Below are 16,499 nucleotides of genomic sequence, written 5' to 3' on the forward strand. Positions count from 1 at the left end.
CTCCTGCCTCAGCCTCCTGAGTAGCTGGGACTACAGGCGCCCGCCACCGCGCCCGGCTAATTTTTTGTATTTTTAGTAGAGACGGGGTTTCACTGTGGTCTCGATCTCCTGACCTTGTGATCCGCCCGCCTCGGCCTCCCAAAGTGCTGGGATTACAGGCTTGAGCCACCGCGCCCGGCCTGTTTCTCAAAATTTTTAAAGCAGTACATTTAATTTCACTTCTGCAGAACTTACCTGTAGCCTTTAGCCTGGGTTTCGGCATTTTCTTTTCTTTTCTTTCAGGTTTGGACTTCTTAACCATCTTTTTGTTTTTCTTTTTTGAACTGCCATAGTCACTATCATCATCATCTTCCATTAGGAAATCTTCATCGCTGCCGGAATCTTCTGAGAAGAAAGAAGAATTTCAACGTCTAACTTAATGTACGTATCCTTCCAAGTGAAAAAGGAAGAGAGTACTAAGAATGACTAGAGGATGGGATGGGAGTCAAACACCCTTGGATTCTATTTGGAGCTGTAGCACCAATTTGACTGGAGTCATCACCAGCCTCAGTTGTCAAATGGATTTTGCATGCACCTTACATGAGAGAGTTACATGAGTGATGTGTTTGAAAAGTAGACTGAAAACAGGAAGAGTAAGAGCTGATCTGAATCAAAACTGAAACTATCAAATAACTTTTGGTAGTTCCATCATTTCCATGTAGTACTGGTTGAGACCAGGGAAACAAAACTGAACCGACAGGGCCTTTTTGGTCCAATTATGAATAAGTGAAACAAGAAAATCAAACACGAAACAAAAATACACAGAATTAACTAATCTGGGCCGGGTGCCGTGGCTCACGTCTGTAATCCCAGCACTTTGGGAGGCCAAGGCGGGTGGATCACAAGGTCAGGAGATTGAGACCACAATGAAACCCCTCTCTACTAAAAATACAAAAAAATTAGCCAGGCTGGTGGCGGGCACCTGTAGTCCCAGCTACTCGGGAGGCTGAGGCAGGAGAATGGCGTGAACCTGGGAGGCGGAGCTTGCAGTGAGCCAAGATAGCACCACTGCACTCCAGCCTGGGCGACAGAGCGAGACTCTGTCTCAAAAGAAAAAAAAAAAAAAATGAACTAATATGACTAACCTGTGAAACACCTAACTTTTGTTATGAACATTTTTTTTTCTGTGAAAAGAGGTCTACAACCTCCTCCACCAGGGCAAAATACAAATCTCTATCACAGTGCCTAATGTGACTGTTACTTAAGCAACTGTTCATTCAGTGTTTGAACACAAACATCATTAAATAAAGAGTGCAACCATTACAAATGGTGGGCAATCGTGAGAATCTCTGAACCTTTAAAATATTAACAGGAACCAACACAGTCATCTCTTTTAACAGGGGGTATCTATCCAATTTAAGGGACTGGTTGTAACATTTAGCATCCTAGAAAATGCCAAAGTAACCAAGGTCACAAACTACAATTATGATCAAACGACCAAAGTACACAAAACAACTTCACATACTCTCTTGGAACGGTGCCTCATCCTCCTCTTCTTGTTCTTCCTCACTGCCCACATCTTCCATGAGCATCTCCCTCTGTTTAGAAGCTGCTTTAGACGCCGCCTGCCGTTGCTGGCGCACGTTTTTATGATCTTCTTTTTCATCTTCACTATCCTCTGCAATATCAGAATTACCATGACATAATGATTAAAGAATTTTGTATTTGACACGATAGTGCAAAAGATTAATAATTGACTGAAAATGTAACTGACTGAAAAAGCCAACATAGTGGCCAATATAGGATATAATCTGCAGCTTTATTTCATTGTAAAAGGGCAAATTCTATCCTTCATTTCTGCAAAATGATGGAATCAACTCAAATGCCCATCAATTATAGACTGGATAAATAAAATGTGGTACATACACACCATGGAATACTATGCAGTCATAAAAAGGGAAGGAGATCATGTCCTTTGCAGGGACATGGATGGAGCAGGAGGCCATCATCCTCAGCAAACTAATGCAGGCACAAAAGACCAAACACTGCATGTTCTCACTTAAAAGTGAGAGCTGAACAATGAGAACACATGGACACAGGGAGGGGAACAACACACACTGGAGCCTGTGGCAAGGGAGGGGGCAGGGTAGGGGGATGGAGAGGGAGAGCACTAAAAAATAGCTACTGCATGCTGGACTTAATACCTAGGTGATGGGTTGATGGGTGCAGCAAATCACCATGGCACACATTTACCTATGTAACAAACCTGCACATCCTGCACATGTATCCCAGAACATAAAATAAAAATTAAAAAAAAATTCTACAAAATATATAAAGGAGGACCTAAATTCATAAAGAATGAGCTTGGACAAGACTATGTACCCACTAATACATATAAAGCAACAAAGACATGTAATTTTAAGCAGTAGCTAAGCTGAATTAAAGCGTGAACACATAACTCCTATACTTTAAAGTTACATCACTGCTTTGCTCTAAAATTCTCAATTACATTCAAATCTATGTTCACTGTTTTTAAAAGCTAGTTAGAAAAATATCAACATAGTATGAGAGGGAAAGAAGAATGTCTTCCAATAATCTTTTTTTTTTTTTTTTTTTTTTTTTTGAGACGGAGTCTTGCTCTGTCGCCCAAGCTGGAGTGCAGTGGCGCGATCCTGGCTCACTACAAGCTCCACCTCCTGGGTTCACGCCCTTCTCCTGCCCCAGCCTCCCGAGTAGCTGGGACTACAGGCGCCCGCCACTGCGCCCGGCTCATTTTTTTTGTATTTTTAGTAGAGACGGGGTTTCACGGTGGTCTCGATCTCCTGACCTTGTGATCCGCCCGCCTCGGCCTCCCAAAGTGCTGGGATTACAGGCGTGAGCCACCGCGCCCGGCCCAATATTCTTTATTCTAAGACATAAAACATGAAAACCCTAAAATAATGTCAAACTGTTATCCTTTATAATGAATGGCTTGTGACCATTTCAATTTAGAGGGGATTGAGGAAAATCTTTTTTTTTTTTGAGACAGAGTTTTGCTCTTGTTGCCCAGGCTGGAGTGCAATGGCGCAATCTTGCCTCACCGCAACCTCCACCTCCTGGGTTCAAGCGATTCTCCTGCCTCAGCTTCCTGAGTAACTGGGATTACAGGTGCGTGCCACCATGCCCGGCTGATTTTGTATTTTTAGTAGAGACGGGGTTTCACCATGTTGGTCAGGCTGGTCTCAAACTCCTGACCTCAGGTAATCCACGCTCCTTGGCCTCCCAAAGAGCTAGTATTACAGGCGTGAGCTACTGTGCCCGGCTGGAAAATCTTTAAAATACATATTTAGATCAACTAGTGAAAGATGTTTGGAGAAGCCTATAAAAAATTTACTTTCACATATTCTTAGAGTCTATTAATTAAAAATAATATATATATTTTTTTAAATTTGGAGTCTCACTCTGTCACCCAGATTGGAGTGCAGTGGCACAATCTTGGCTCACTGCAGCCTGTGCCTCCTGGGTTCAAGCTATTCTCCTGCCTCAGTCTCCTAAGTAGCTGGGACTACAGGCACGTGCTGCCATGCCTGGCTAATTTCTTGCTGTTGTTGTTGTTTGTTTGTTTTTTAAGATGGAGTTTCGCTCTTCTTGCTTAGGCTGGAGTACAATGGGGGGATCTTGGCTCGCTGTAACCTCTGCCTCCCAGGTTCAAGTGATTCTCCTGCCTCAGTCTCCTGAGTAACTGGGATTACAGGCACCCGCCACCACGCCTGGCTAATTTTTTAAAGTTTTAGTATAGAAGGAGTTTTGCCATGTTGGCCAGGCTGGTCTTGAACTCCTGACCTCAGGTGATCTACCGGCCTTGGCCTCCCAAAGTGCTGGGATTACAGACATGAGCCACTGGGCTCAGCCATATTTTTGTATTTTTGATAGAGACAGGGTTTTGCCATGTTTGCCAGGCAGGTCTTGAACCCTTGACCCCAGGTGATCCACCCGCCTTGGCCTCCCAAAGTGCTGGAATGGTGGGCATGAGTCACCATGCTCAGCCTAAAAAAAACTTTTTTAACACACAGTTGTGTTTGTGAATAAATTTGGTTAAAGGGTAGGCTGCCAGCCTGTTGCCTCTGGAGTAAACCATATTTGCATTAGTCTCTACCTACAGCCCTTCTCCTGAAGTTTTAGGCTCCCTTATTCTGTCAAGGTTAAGTGGTCACTCTTCTGAAAACACTTCTAGTCCTATGAGCCTTGCCATGGTCAGTGTTCAAGTCATCTCTTTCACTTTTAAAAATCTCATCTAGAGACAAACAGAATAAAGCTGACATGGCAGACCCAAAACTAAACCCACCTGGTAGAAGCTTAGTTTAATACTAGTACAGAGTTATTTATCCAGAAGTACTCAATAAACTAGCAAGTGTAAGAGATTCAAATTAGGATTTACAAGGCAAATGAGTGAAAGCATGTACTATATTATCACAGGATCACCAGATAGTGCAAAATTGATTAATATAGTTTCTTTTCAACTTAGGTAGCCAGATAGTATACTTGAACAGACGGGAAAGCAAAACAGCCAAGCAGAGTGAATTTAGCTGAACTTTGTCTCTCCCCTTTGTATTAGCTAAACAGCAGTCTCATTTAAAGGGAGATCCAGGGAGACAACAGCAAGGGAATGCAAGTGAAAACTAACATGGCTGGAAGTAATATGGATTAAAAATCTCAATTCTTACAAGATTAAATTTAAAAATAAATACCAACAGCAAGTAGAATCATCAGGACTGAACATTTTATTTGGCCATGGAAACTCCGCATTAATTCATATTAATTCTTTTAAGTTAAAATTTTTACAAAAAAAGCTTTCTCTATGGCTACTGTTTCAAAAGACTATGTCTCCGCTAGAAACAGTGGGAATGAAACTTTCATTTGCTTTTCCACCCAGAGTCCACCACTCCCCCTTTTTAACACCTCTATTTTACCAAGTTTTATATTTATATATTATTCTATTTAGTCTGATGTCTTTTGTTTATGTAAATGATTTCTAATATTGACCATGCATAATAATGTGTAGATACTTAAAGAAAACCAAGCCCCAGCATCCCACTGAGATCTATTTAATCAGAAATTTTGGGACAGGACCCAGAATATGCATTTTTAAAAAGATTCATAGATGACTGTAATAAGCCACCAGGACTGAGAATCATTAGGAGCTCTTTGAAGATGGAAACATCTTTGTAATCCCAGATTTGCAACAGTACCTGGCATACAAATCGCTTATTAAAACATCTAATAAAATAATATATAAATAGAATTATACCTCTTACATTTAAAATAGTTTACTACCTGCTGAGTGAGAATCATCCTTCTTGGTCTTCACATCTTTGTCTTCTGAGTCCTCACTATAAAGGGAGGCAAAAAAGCAAATGCATGTAAGTCTTAGCTCAAAATTTAAGTGAACACAGATCTCTGATTTCTGACTTGAGAAGTGAAAAATACCTCTTCTATATAAAATGTTCAAACAAATGCTAAGGAATACTTTATTTCCTTACTTTATAGGGATGCTGGTGAATAGGCACAATTTTATCTACGTTACAAACTACTGCTTCCAAAGACTCAAAGGAAAAAAAGAAGGTGTCTCAACACAGGCTGGAATTTTTTCACCTACGGACAAAGCTTGGTTCACAAGAATATTTAATAAGAAAAATATTTCTTGAATAGAGGCAGAGTATAAAATAGTAAAATACTAAAAGATCACTAAATATACATGTGAAAAACTGCTAAAATATCTAAAATTATTAAAAGGAATTGTAGTCCGGGCATGGTGGCTCATGCCTGTAATCTCAGCAGTTTGGGTGCCTGAGGTAGGCAGATCGCTTGAGGCCAGGAGTTCAAGACCAGCCTGGGCAACATGGTGAAACTCTGTCTCTACTAAAAAATACAAGTATTAGCTGGGTGTGGTGGTACATGGTTGTAATCTCAGCTACTCAGGAGGCTGAGGCAGGAGAATCACTTGAACTCGGAAGGTGGAGGTTGCAGTGAGCTGAGATCACACCATTGCACTCCAGCCTGGGAAACAGAGCGAGACTCCATCTCAAAAAAAAAAAAAAACAAAAACCAACCAGAAACAGGAATTGTAGTTCAGTTATCTAACTTACAATATGCCTAAAAATGTACCTAAAACAAAATGGAAAATAAATTGATTGAATTATCCCCTATTAATATTTCCTTCCAATATTTCTTTGCATCAGAAACATCAACATATAGTCCTGCCTGGTGGTACCATGGAGAAAATAAAAGCGAGCTCAAAATCACTCTCCAAAGTAAAATAAGATGTTAAGGAGCTTCAAAGCTCAATGGGAAGTTTTTAAAAACAATTTTTAGTCACAACCTAACACATTATGTCTTCATAAGTCTTAACTCCAGAATCTGGATTCTAGTATCCTATCTCTCTTTGTTAATTTACGTATTTTTAAAAATAGAGATGGGGTTTCACCATGTTGCCCAGGCTGGTGTCAAACTCCTGAGCTCAAGTGATCCACCTGTCCTGACCTCCCAAAGTGCTGGGATTATAAGTGTGAGCCACCATACCCAGCCCCTAGTAGTCTATCTCTTTGTCATTAGTTAGTTGTATGAGCTTAGGCAAATCATTTGGTATTCTTCAGTGCTACAATTTTATGATTCCATGCAAAATTCTGAAGAAACAAAAACCAAAAACTCGCACATAAAAACTGCCTTCAAAGTTTTCCTTTCTCAAATAGCAGGTCTTATAATTATTGGTATTCCCCATACTCTAGATCACACTCAAATGAGAAAATACTGAATCCATGATTCCTAAGCAAAGAGAATGATCAAACATATTCCTTTACTAAGCAACTTGAATCCAAGACACTTTATAATTCTGAAATCTGTGACTGTTCTGTATAAATGTTTTTTATGCAAAATAAGCACCAAATTCATAATTCTAACACAATGATGAATTATATTATTTTTTCTACCTCTTTTATTGAGTTTATAGACTACATTAATCTTTGAGCACCACTACAGCAAAATTAAGTGAAGGCTGAACTTTGAAAACAGAAAAATCAACAGAGTACTGGTCTGAGAATAAATACACAAGGCATACAGATAGGAATAAAACCTATATTTATTTCAATCCTTCCAGCACTTAGAATAATAAAATCAAATGACTGCAACAAGAAAAACTGTAAGCTAGAAGTTAATTATGTAAATGAGACATTATAACATGCCACAAAGCAGGTCTTTCCTAGGAGAAATAAGATAATGAACATAATGAAAAATAGTTCTGAGTTGGGCTGCCATATAAAACTGTTTGGCCGGGTGAGGTGGCTCATGCCTGGAATCCAGCACTTTGGGAGGCTGAGGTGGGTGGATCATGAGGTCAGGAGTTCAAGATCAGCCTGGCCAACACTGTGAAACCTCATCTCTACTAAAAATACAAAAATTAGCTGGGTGTGGTGGCAGGCGCCTGTAATCCCAGCTACTCGGGAGGCTGAGGCAGGAGAATCACTTGAACCCGGGAGGCGGAGGTTGCAGTGAGCCGAGACCATACATACCATTGCACTCCAGCCTGGGTGACAGAGTGAGACTGTCTCAAAAAACAAACAAAAAACTATTTTAGGCTAGGCATGGTGGCTCACACTTGTAATCCCTGCACTTTGGGACGCTGAGATGGGAGCATCGTTTGAGCCCAGGAGTTTGAGACCAGCCTGGGCAACATGGCCAGAGCCCATCTCTATTAAAAACAAACAACAACTATGTTAGACATATACCAAGAAGCTCTAGATGGCTTGTTTCCAAACAGTATAATTCTGTATTATTTTTCCTTAAAAGCATATTTCTGAAATGCTCCAGCAAAAAAAAGTATTAGAGGTTGTCAACATAAATAAAACTACTAGGTAAATATATGAATTTAATAATGATTTTGGTGCTCCAAGATTCTTAGGAGAACTAGTGAGAAATATTTCATTTATTTGAACTGCTCATTTGTAACAGTATTATTTGGAAGCGGTATAGAGCTCTAATGGTTAAAAAATGTACTTTGGAGTCCAACAGACATGGTTTCAAAACCTGTTTGTCCATTTGCTGGATAACTTTGGTTAAATCACAGAACCCCTCTAAGTTAATATTTACCCAAATAGAGATGTTGTGAGAATTAAATGATAGTGTATGTAAAACACATAATAGAGATTGTCACATACTAATCATAAACAGTAGCCATCATCATCACTATAATCACCATTATCACCAAGAAGGTCTTAAAGTTACATTATACCGAGTGTGAGAGTGTGTATACCTTTACTAAGCGGACAGAAATTACAATATCCTGTTCCCCCCACCCCCCCCCCACGAGACAGTCTTGGCTCTGTCACCTGGGCTGGAGTGCAGTGGTGCAATCATAGCTCACTGCAGCCTTGAACTCCTGCGCTCAAAGGATCCTCCTGCCTCGGACTCCTGAGTAGCTGGGACTACAGGCAAGTGCCACCATTCCCGGCCAAATTTTATATTTTTGTGTAGAGACGTGGTCTCCTTATATTGCCCAGGCTAGTCTCAAACTCCCGGCCTCAAGCGATCCTGCTACCTAGGCCTTCCAAAGTCCTGGGATTACAAGCATAAGCCACCGTGTCCTCCTAATATCCTGGTCTTATGAGCCAAAATTATAGTTAAAATCACAACTCATTTGTAAAATGAAGGGAAAAGAAACTCTCCAAAATGGTTAAATTATTTAAACAAAGGAGAATTGATTATGAGACAGCAAAATGCAGCAGGCTATACAACTTAAGATTCTACAAGCTTTAGTTATAATTGTGCCAGTGATTTGTGACTGAATGGGATATACCACTTATTTTTTGTTATCACTACAATGAAAGTGTCAATATTAACCTTAGATAACAAGTTACATACTCAAGCACAGCCTGAGATAATATGAAATATGCAAAATATTAAGTGGACAGTAAGTACTTTTCAAAAGTATGAGATTCCAACAATTTAGAGATCAGAGACTACTCTCATCTCAGAGCGGTGACAATGTAAGCAGGAACAGAAAAACAATGCCTCTTACCTATCTTCCTGTGAATTCTTTCCAGATCGCCTCTTATTTTTAGCTTCTCGGGGAGATGATCGAATTTTCTTAGTGGGAGGGCCCGAATCTCTTCCATAATCTTCATCTAAACAGTGTTTTTCAAACTTAATTAACTATGAGTTTTGCATGTTAAAATCACCACTATATTTACTGACACAATTATCTCATGCTGTTTAAATGGTGAGAGGAGCAGGATTTCCCAAATAGTTTCTTTCAGTTTTAAAAAACTAAATTATTTCCAAACCAAGTCCTATCACCTTAACTTCATTTTTGCATATTACCCTCTAGTCCTTATGATATATATTTCATCTATTTTTAGCTAAGCCTCTCTTATCATTTTATACCCTCCCCTTCTGATTTCAACACCTTCACACTTCTTTGAAAATTATCGTAATATGGTTATATTACCAACATTTCAGGAAGTAAACACAATTACTATTACTAAGCAAATTACTTTTAAACTAAAGTATTAAATACAACATAATCTTGCATTTGAAGAAAATATTTCCAATTTCAAAAGCCCTATAAAACTAACGAAAATGACTCTACCTTAAAAGGAAATTATTTCCAAAACTGTTTACTGCACCATTCACACTCACACACACACGATGGCGAGATGCTGGAAGCAGTCCAGAGCATCAGCAATTATTAAGTGGTCAGAAACATTATAAATTCCATTATGGGATATTATATAACCATTGATAGGAATTTTCCAAATACCTTTTAATAACATAAAATACTCAAAATAAAAATAACAGTATATCACATATTAACAGGATTATTCTAAGTAAATATGAAATACAAACATTTGAAACAATTCCTGACATGTAGCAAGCATTTAATAAATATTAGTGCTACACATTACTTTTTTTTACTCTTCTTTGTATCTTTCAGTATTTTCTAAGTCTTCCCAAAGGGCACATATTATCTTTATAAATAAAAGTTAGAATAAGAAGAAAGAAAAAAGAATAGTAAACATATCTGGAAAGTAGTGAGATTAAGGAGACAACTCTGAAAAAACCTCTTACGACTAAGACTTAGCTACAACACTCATTCTGTGATGAATTAGTTCACAAATCAAAGCTGTTTCACAAAACAGACTCTCATCTTAGTTGCTTTACTATGTAAAAACATAATACAAGGCACAAGTTTTACTGTAATAACAGCAGGAGCTTTTTTTCCCCCTGCAAAGTGCTGGGATTATAGGTGTGAATCACTGTGCCTGGCTTGTAGAATAATGTTTTTTTTTTTTTCAGACAGGGTCTCTCTGTTGCCCAGGCTTGAGTGCAGTGGTGCCATCTCGTCTCACTGCAACCTCCGCCTCCTGAGTTCAAGGGATTCTCCTGCCTCAGCCTCCAGAGTAGCTGGGATTATAGGCGCATGCCACCACTCCCGGCTAATTTCTATATTTTTAGCAGAGATGGGGTTTCACCATGTTGGCCAGGATGGTCTGGAACTCCTGACCTCAACTGGTCCGCCCACCTTGGCCTCCCAAAGTGCTGGGATTACAGGCGTGAGCCATGGCGCCTGGCTGACAGCAGGAGATATTTTAAGTAATGAACACTATATCAGAATTACTGGACATTTAAACTTTGGACTCCAAAACCAAGTAAGAAAAAAATGGTTTAATGTTTATTATAAATGATTTACCATGGAAAAGTTAAAATCCATGTAAGTTCAACTTTTGCTTTGGTTGACACAGATCATGACATGGTTTTGGTAAATACTCTAAAATAAAAAAGTAAAACTTATTCCAAAAGCATAATAAAAGTATATAAGCTGGTAACCTCCACTGGTTCAACTTACAATTTGTTGAAACCATAAAACTTACCTGCATCATCGGATTCCTGAAACTGTGAGTAATCAACAACCTTCCTATTTCTGTAGAAAGAAGAGACTCCAATTAAAATCATAAAACTGTAGGATTTTTCTAAGACATCAGAACACACATTTCTCTTTCATAAACACAACTGAAGTAGCTCTTTGAAAACTATTTAATTGCCGGGCATGGTGGCTCACACCTGTAATCCCAGCACTTTGGGAGGCCAAGGCGGGCGGATCACCTGAGGTCGGGAGTTCAAGATGAGCCTGACCAACACAGAGAAACCTCATCTCTACTAAAAACACAAAATTAGCCAAGCGTGGTGGCATATGTCTGTAATGCCAGCTACTTGGGAGGCTGAGGCAGGAGAATCGCTTGAACCCAGGGGGTGGAGGTTGTGGTGAGCTGAGATAGCTCCACTGCACTCCAGCCTGGGCAACAAGAGTGAAACTCCGTCTCAAAAAAAAGAAAAAGAAAATTATTTAATTAATTTTTTGAGACAGGGTGTCACTCTGTCGCCTAGGCTGGAGAGCAGTGGCACAATCATGGCTCACGACAGCCTTGACCTACTGGGCCCAAGTAATCCGCCTGCCTCAGCCTCCTGAGTAGCTGGGACTACAGACGCATGCTGTCTAATTTTTTTCATTTTTTGTAGACAGGGTCTCCCTGCATTGCCCAGGCTGGTCTCAAACTCCTAAGCTCAGGCAGTCATCCTGCCTCAGCTCCCAAAGTGCTGGGATTACAGGCACGAGCCACTGCACCCAGCCAAAAAGTATTTTTTAAGGGCCCCCACTTCTCAAGCCAAAATACTTAACTTTCTGTTACAAGAAAGCCTAGTGTAAACCACAAGTATGTCAAGCTACAATTCTCATACTGCTCATCTCAGTGATAATTCCAATACCATTCTTTTCTTCTCTTTTTTTTTTTTTTGAGATGAAGTCTTGCCCTGTCGCCCAGGCTGGAGTGCAATGGCAAGATCTCAGCTCACGGCAACCTCTGCCTCCCAAGTTCAAGTGATTCTCCTGTCTCAGTCTCCCGAGTAGCTGAGATTACAGGTAACCGCCACCACGCCCGGCTAATTTTTTGTATCTTTAGTAGAGACAGGGTTTCACCACGTTGGCCAGGCTGGTCTTGAACCCCTGATCTCGTGATCTGCCCGCGTTGGCCTCCCAAAGTGCTGGGATTACAGGCATGAGCCATCACGCCTGGCCTCAAATACCATTCTTTTCTACAAAACAATCTCCCATCTCTCCAAACAAATATACATAAAACAGCAAAATGAACCAAATCATCATGTACCTATATATTCATTATATACAAAGATACCATATTTATAAGCTAACATTGTAAATGATATCTTACTCTTACTGCTACACACCTATATATGTATACTTGATAAACAAGGTTATTACTAAGCTTTTCAAGGCAAAGGCAATTTTTAGGTATAGTACAGTTACATTATAATGCACAAAAATTATGGTAATGTTAAGCCTTATACAGAAGGGGAAGGAAACAAATTAATTGGTCCAGTCAAAAGATGCTTTATTTAAAAAACTATGAAAGCCTCACAAATTTATGTATATCTATGTATTTGACTTTATTCTTTTGTTTCTAAACTTTTTTTTCCTTTTCCAATTTTACAGACCTGGTTTATCAGCAGCATTTTATAAAACTAGACCTAGGGAAATAACTAGTTCTGGGGATATATGCATGATCTTAATAAAGTGAATGGTTAGCCTGTCCTATTATAAAATCAAAACAGTGAGAATATTTGCACAATCTATTTAACTCTAAATGATTTTAAGTACTCCCTAGCAAGTAAGGTACCTTTAACATCTCAAACAAAGCTTCATTTCTATTTTTGTACTTTGCATTCTAAATCTAAAAGTTTAATACTCCTTCTCTAGAGAGAGATAGATATATGCTTCCATGTTAGTACCCAAACAGCCTGCCTGGCAAAAGAGCCTTAGATTAAAAAATGTACTTTTACTGTAGGCCTAACTCAATCAAGTGAATTTAAAAAATTAAGAGAAATATATGCTACCACCTATACTCAAACCTGAGCAGAGGGATATTCTTGGTTGTATAGATTAAGACATCATTTAAATTCAAAGACAGGATGGTCAGAATGCAAACACTGGTCCACCTTCTAGTATAGTATGTGGAGATGATATGGATGGAGGTGAATTATGGAAAAAATGGCTTGGGCTTATATGTAGAGGAAGATATAGTTACGTACTCAGCATTAGAAAGAGAAAAAAACAAGGCTCTTACGGAGTTCCACCTTCTGTTTTTCTTTAGTTTAATCACAACCATTAAATATACTCCAACTATATATTTTATTGTAAGAAGCTGAGTTTATATTACCAAAGATACCGTATTATTAGGGAAGCTAACTTTAAATATGACCATTAATTCCATATACATGAGGGACCTAGAGTAGATGAATTCTAGAGACACAAAGTAGAGTGGTGGTTGCCAGAGGCTAGAAGAGTGGGGATGAGGAGCTATTGTTTAGTGGGTTTAGTTTCAGTTTTGCAAGATTAAGAGTTCTTTACAACAATGTCAAATACTTAACAGTACCGAACTATATACTTAAAAATGGTTAAGATGGGCCAGGCGTGGTGGCTCGTGCCTGTAATCCCAGCACTTTGGGAGGCCAAGGTAGGCGGATCACAAGGTCAAAAGATCGAGACCATCCTGGCCAACATGGTGAAAATCCGTCTCTACTAAAAATACAAAAATTAGCTGGGTGTGGTGGTGCGTGCCTGTAGTGCCATCTACTCGGGAGCATGACGCAGGAGAATTGCTTGAACCCAGGAGGCAGAGGTTGCAGTGAGCAGGGATCGCACCACTGCACTCCAGTCTGGCAACAGAGCGAGACTCTGTCTCCAAAAAAAAAAAAAAAAAAAAAAAAAAAAAAAAAAAGGTTAAGATGGTAAATTTTCTGCTAAGCATATTTTATTACAATAAAAATATATTTTCTTTCTTAAAAATATGACTATGAAAAAATCTAATATTTTGGGGCTAATATGGAAATGCCTGCCATGTTCTGGCAAAACAGTGATTTTTAATGACAAATGCCATGGAAAATAGCATGATGATGATAATGCAAACATGACCATTTTCTGTATTATTTAGGATTAAAAAAAAGGAGGGTCATGGAAACAGGGGAAGGACGGTATCTAGAAGAGGAACTCTTACATCTTATCCTCTAATAATTAACATACAGGTTCTGAACTTGTAGGTATAATTCTAGCTTATCTCATGCTTGTGGGGTGGCAACTAACATTATTACCCAGTTTCTGGGTACAACGTAGCAATAGATATATCCTATGAAACTATATAAGAATGGACAATCAGAATGGTAAATGATATATGAAGTACAAATGAATAAATTGAGAATATTTAACTTGTAAAATGGGAAAACATGTTAGCTACTTTAGGGCTTTGATGTGAAAGGAGTAGTAGAGGTACAGCTGAGCTTCAGCAATCCACATTAAGTGTAGGTTCGACATAAAGAGCTTTAACTGTTTGCTAACAATGGCTACTTCCTTACTCTATCACTAGAAACACTCAAGAAAGGTATTAATACAGAATCTTTGTACTAGGAATCCTGGGTTCTGGTTCTAGAATGTCAAGAACATCATATAATTCCTCTGGGCCTTACTTAGTTCTTCCTCTGTTGGAACTGATAACCTAAGTTGCTTGACAAATTTAAAAGATATTCTACACAATTAAATAAGTTTAAATAATAAATTAAATAATAAATATTAAATTAATAAATATAACGGTTGGCATTATATTAAAATATAATACAGAAAATGGTCATTGCAAATGATCATACTGCATTATGATCACAATACTGTTTTTCATAGTATCTGTCATTAAAAATTAACTGCCCTTCACAACAGAAAACTTAATCGCCTTATCTATCTAGACAGACCTACCTACCTATCTTCCATCCATCCATCCATCCATCCATCCATCCATCCATCCATCCATCCATCCATCGAGACAGGGTCTTGTTCTGTCACCCAGGCTGGAGTGCAGTGGCACAATCATAGCTCACTGTAGCCTCCAACTCCTGAGCTCAAGTGATCCTCCCACCTCAGCTCCTGGAACTACAGAAAGGCACACAGCCACCATGCCTGGCTAATTTAAAAACAATTTTTTTGGAGAGACGGGGCCTTTCTATGTTTCCCAGGCTGGTCTCAAACTCCTGGCCTCAAGCAATCATCTCGCCTTAATCTCCCAAAATGCTGGGATTACAGCTGTGAGGCCTGGCCTGTAACTTGTTACTTTAAACCTAAGACATTAAAAAGGATACTTTTTATTTAGTACATTTTTTTCTATCCTACTTTTCAACAAACAGAACTACAGAAATGCCATGTAGACTATATTGACATTATATAAAAAATTAAATTTCAAAATTAAATTGAAAGACTATCCCCCTTCCATTGAAATACGAAATATTTTAACTTTCAATGATCTGAAAACAGCCAGAATTATCTCATACAATGCCATTTATCACAAAAACCATAAAATCAGTGTAAAGCAAATTCTGAATATAGAAGCAATTCTGCCTTATTAAGGACAATCAGTCAGAAACAAATATAGTCATCCATAAATGCTAAAGAGGGAAAAGATAAAATAACTTAAATAAATAAAAGATCTGTGATAACAAGGGCCATTCATGATGACTCATAATGACTCATAATAATTTGGTTCAGGCCGGGCTCAGTGGCTCACGCCTGTAATCCCAGCACTTTAGGAGGCTGAGGCGGATGGATCACCTGAGGTCAGGAGTTCAAGACCAGCCTGACTAACATGGAGAAACCCCATCTCTACTAAAAATACAAAAAATTAACCAGGTGTGGTGGCGGTCGCCTGTAATCCCAGCTACTTGGGAAGCTGAGGCACGAGAATCGCTTGAACCTGGGAGGCAGAGGTTACAGTGCGCCAAGACTGTGCCACTGCACTCCAGCCTGGGTGATAGAGTGAGACTCCATCTCAAAAACAAAAAACAACAACAACAAAAAGTTTCATTTCCCAAACAATGTCCTGTCTTCTAAAGATGCTTATTCAAAATAATATAAATAACATTATTTCCACCATTTAGAGGCTTGCTTTGTCTAGGCTTGAAATGCATTTTTGATGAATTTGTTCCTAATGAGAGGACAGGACAGAAATCCAGCACTTAAGAATTTTATAAGTCCCAGGGCATGAGAGGTTCTATTTCTAGGTGAAAACAAAGAAACATTCTAATTTCTTCAATACAATCATGTGCTGCATGACATTATGGTGAACTGCATACATGACAACGGTCTCATAAGATTATTGTTCCATATTTTTACTGTACTTTTTCTATGTTTAGATATATAAATACCTACCACTGTCTTACAATTACCTACAATATTCAGTACAGTAACATGCTATACACATTTATAGTCTAGGAGCAATAGGCTATACCATACAGCCTAGGTGTGCAGGAGACTATACCATTTGGTTTTGTGGAAATACATGCAAATCGCCTAAAAATGCAGTTCTCAGAATGTATCCCTGGTGCTATATGTCACATGATTGTATTAAGTTAAATGTCAAGCTAAACTAACTCTTCAATGTAAA

At 38.8% G+C, this 16,499-nt stretch overlaps 1 protein-coding gene and 1 non-coding gene across 3 annotated transcripts in view; both read right to left on the reverse strand.

Annotated features, from left to right (window-relative positions):
• Window positions 1-16,499, reverse strand: part of LOC105484826 (nuclear casein kinase and cyclin dependent kinase substrate 1) — a 37,898-nt gene that overhangs the window by 6,398 nt on the left and 15,001 nt on the right. Inside the window, exons 2-6 of one of the 2 annotated variants that reach the window (XM_011746855.3) lie at window positions 10,881-10,930; window positions 9,029-9,134; window positions 5,293-5,348; window positions 1,505-1,657; window positions 235-384 (exon numbers count right to left, since the gene is read on the reverse strand). In XM_011746855.3, the coding sequence (XP_011745157.1) occupies window positions 235-384; window positions 1,505-1,657; window positions 5,293-5,348; window positions 9,029-9,134; window positions 10,881-10,930 (515 nt within the window). The remainder of the gene's footprint in view (window positions 1-234; window positions 385-1,504; window positions 1,658-5,292; window positions 5,349-9,028; window positions 9,135-10,880; window positions 10,931-16,499) is intronic. The other variant, XM_011746856.3, reaches the window with a different exon arrangement.
• Window positions 12,520-12,648, reverse strand: LOC112427275 (small nucleolar RNA SNORA72). The gene has a single exon (XR_003018781.1). It is a non-coding gene; the product is annotated as a small nucleolar RNA SNORA72 (small nucleolar RNA).

The sequence above is a fragment of the Macaca nemestrina genome, chromosome 1 (assembly GCF_043159975.1).
Source record: "Macaca nemestrina isolate mMacNem1 chromosome 1, mMacNem.hap1, whole genome shotgun sequence".
Taxonomy (NCBI): Eukaryota; Metazoa; Chordata; class Mammalia; order Primates; family Cercopithecidae; genus Macaca; species Macaca nemestrina.